The 3,312-nt window shown below is 36.0% G+C and overlaps 1 gene segment (V, D, J or C); it reads left to right on the plus strand.

Moving 5' to 3' along the window:
* Positions 1 to 2,037: 2,037 nt before the first annotated feature.
* On the plus strand, positions 2,038 to 2,601 carry LOC362382 (immunoglobulin kappa variable 1-9-like). The segment is given in 2 exon segments: positions 2,038 to 2,127; positions 2,243 to 2,601. Coding segments are annotated over 2 exon segments (429 nt in total).
* Positions 2,602 to 3,312: the final 711 nt, after the last annotated feature.

Here is a 3,312-nt window from a genome sequence, read left to right on the forward strand (position 1 = left end):
TCTTTGCAAGACTCTAGCTTCATAGAACTAAGATGGTGACTCAATGTACCTTGCAGCTGGAGCCATGAAGAGTCAAATGCTTTGAACAGACCTGAGTCTAAACTTCATGATAAGAATTAATAATTAGATACTTTTTTCCATAACAAATGAAAGACACATTAATTTGTTTTCCTACTATCTATCTGTCCAACATAAGTAGATCACATGGTGATTTGCTTTATCAGGTCATTTTGTCTTGTTATCAATCCTTCTATTTTTTTGATGAGTCACCTTACCATGTTGACATTGTTCGGTAGATACTATACAGAAGAAAACTTAGTTGTGTGTGTGTGTGTGTGTGTGTGTGTGTGTGTGTGTTTGAGTGTGTGTTTGTGTGAGTGTTTATGAATGTTACATGTATAAGAATATGAAATGTCTGTGAGCCATAGTTGAAACAATGTGGTTTAAGATATATTGTATTCACCAGTACTCTCAGTGTTTGTGCAGTAGTCTCCATGTGCAGAATCTGAAAAGGCATACACATATTATGTCCCTGGTATACTATCAGTACTACTGCTGTATATTCATCCCCACAGATCTTTCTTCCCTGTCATCACAAAGCAAATGGTAATTTACAATGGATAAAAATCATTATCTTGAGACCACTTGCACAAAATTAACTGCAGGTTGTCTAAGTGAACCACAGTCTTTGCTTATCCAGTCCTAGGATCTGAGTTCAGGGAAATAGTGACTATAGAAAAGATGATGATTGAAGCTACTAAAGTAAGTCACATAGTACTAAGTCAGAGGTTTCATTCATTGGAAAAATTGTAAACTGTGACAACAAAATGATAATGCGTGAAACATAATTTTATATCCTAAGATAAAAATGAAGGTGACATAAATAATTAATTTGAACATTAAGAGAATGATGTATGACTATGAGACAACATTTTTGATGAATCCCTTTGCCACAGGTACTTGATTAAGTGATATTTGTCTTTCTTGCTGCTCTATCAATATATCAAAGTCTATACATTTTTATAATGAAAAATTTTAAACCAATGTTTTATATTCTGAAAGTCAAAAATTCTAGGTGCCATTGTTTTCCCTTTTTTGGAACTTATTATATTACATTTTGTTAGCTCATATCATGAGTCTCAGTCTTTATGTTCTTATAATTCTGTGTTCTAGTACTCATTTCTATGTATGCGAAAATTTCATTTCATCAAATTAAAAATGGCTTCACAAAATTATGTTTAACTAATACTGCTTATCTACTTATTACTGATAGATTTAGAGAGAAGAGGAGCTGATTCCTTCAGCTGTGAACCAACTGGTAGCCCCAACATGATTCCATGCACAATTTCAATTTAACACATAGCACCAGTTAAACAGAGTTGAGCACAAACCCTAACCAAACATCCTGATTCTTAGAAAGAATCTGAATGGAAGAGCATTCCAGGGATTGTTTGTTTGACAATGGAGATGGAAGATTTATGAAATGAATAATTAGAGTTTATTGTGTAAATGTAGTATACGAAATTGTCAAAGTATTAGTAAAAGTTTGAAAATTAAGAGCATACCTAAAAGTTAGCATTTGAATGGCCTGGGCATTCTCATTACCACTTTCTTCTTCAGTTATAGTTTCTTCAATGCATATTCATGTTTAGAAAATTAATAGCCAGTATGTGAAGCTATTAGGAAGTATAATTTAAGCCATAAGGTACAGTAAAATGCAGTTATTTGTTCAAGGGTGGGGACAGTGGCCCAGAGAAAACATGGTTACTGAATTTTCCTTTTATTTATATCAAAATGTTATATAAAAATAGGAGAGAAATCTAGACTACATGAATTCACCAATAAATAAATAAATTTTGATGCCAGAATCGAATAAGTCATCTTCAGATAGAGCTTTCCTACATAGGAAAAGATTCCACTTGGGGCAACTTGGCTGAAATAACATTTTATCTATGCATATCTGTCCCCACCCCCTGCTGATTTGCATGTGCCCAAAACAGTGCATCACTCTGAGATCCATTTAATAGGTGGATCATACCCAGTGCAGAGATCAGTCCATGTCAGGACACAATTTAGATATGAGGGTCCAGATTCAGTTTTGGGGGCTTCTTCTGCTCTGGACATCAGGTAAAAAAAATGGGAATTTACCCAGCGAGGATGTTCACTAACACCTGAGCTTTCAGGATAAGTAGGCTACTATAATATTAACTGTCAGGATTTATTTTCAATTGTACAATTCCAGGTATACAGTGTGATGTCCAGATGACCCAGTCTCCATATAATCTTGCTGCCTCTCCTGGAGAAAGTGTTTCCATCAATTGCAAGGCAAGTAAGAGCATTAGCAAGTATTTAGCCTGGTATCAACAGAAACCTGGGAAAGCAAATAAGCTTCTTATCTACGATGGGTCAACTTTGCAATCTGGAATTCCATCGAGGTTCAGTGGCAGTGGATCTGGTACAGATTTCACTCTCACCATCAGAAGCCTGGAGCCTGAAGATTTTGGACTCTATTACTGTCAACAGCATAATGAATACCCACCCACAGTGATACAAGCCATAACAAAAACCCCCATGGGAAGCAGAAACCAGATGTTGGGCTGACTAGTTGCTCAGTCCATGTCTCTGTCTTCTGTAAATTTTTGTTTTCAAGGTGTGTTGATTTGAATGAAAATTCATTTCTCATGCTCACATGTTTGAAGGTGTGGCATGGGTTTTGGGAATCAAATTTGTTTTCTCTGCAAGAGCAGTGCCCTCTCCTAACTGCTGAGTCATCCCTCCAGCTCTGCAGTGAGAATATAGGATTTGGGTAATAGATCTCTTCCAAAAATATTTATCATCTGAGTAATTGATTCTCCTGTGAGATCCGATATCCCAGAAACCTAGACAGAATTAAACACGACTAGATATAAAAGGAAGAAAGTAAATGAGATGAATCCTAATGATATTCTGTTATACTCTTAGATGAGTACCTAGCACAATCATCATCAGGGAGGCAGCTACTTACAAAAACAGATGCAGAGACCACAGACAGACACTAGGCTGAACTCAAGGCATCCCACTGAAGATGAGGATGTAGGATTGTAGAATCCAGTAGGGTTGGGCTACCATCCTTCATTTTCTGAACTGAGACTTCATCTTAGTGGATTTTTTTCTTTGATGGGTACAAAGTGTTATTCCCTGTCTCTTTTGATTATTTTTGGTTGAAAGTCTATTTTATTGGATATTAGAATGGTTATTCCAACATTTTTCTTGGGACGTTTGCTTGTAAAATACTTTCACAGTTCTTTATTCTGAGGTAGTGTCTATTTTTGC

Source organism: Rattus norvegicus, chromosome 4, assembly GCF_036323735.1.
Source record: "Rattus norvegicus strain BN/NHsdMcwi chromosome 4, GRCr8, whole genome shotgun sequence".
NCBI classification, from domain to species: Eukaryota; Metazoa; Chordata; class Mammalia; order Rodentia; family Muridae; genus Rattus; species Rattus norvegicus.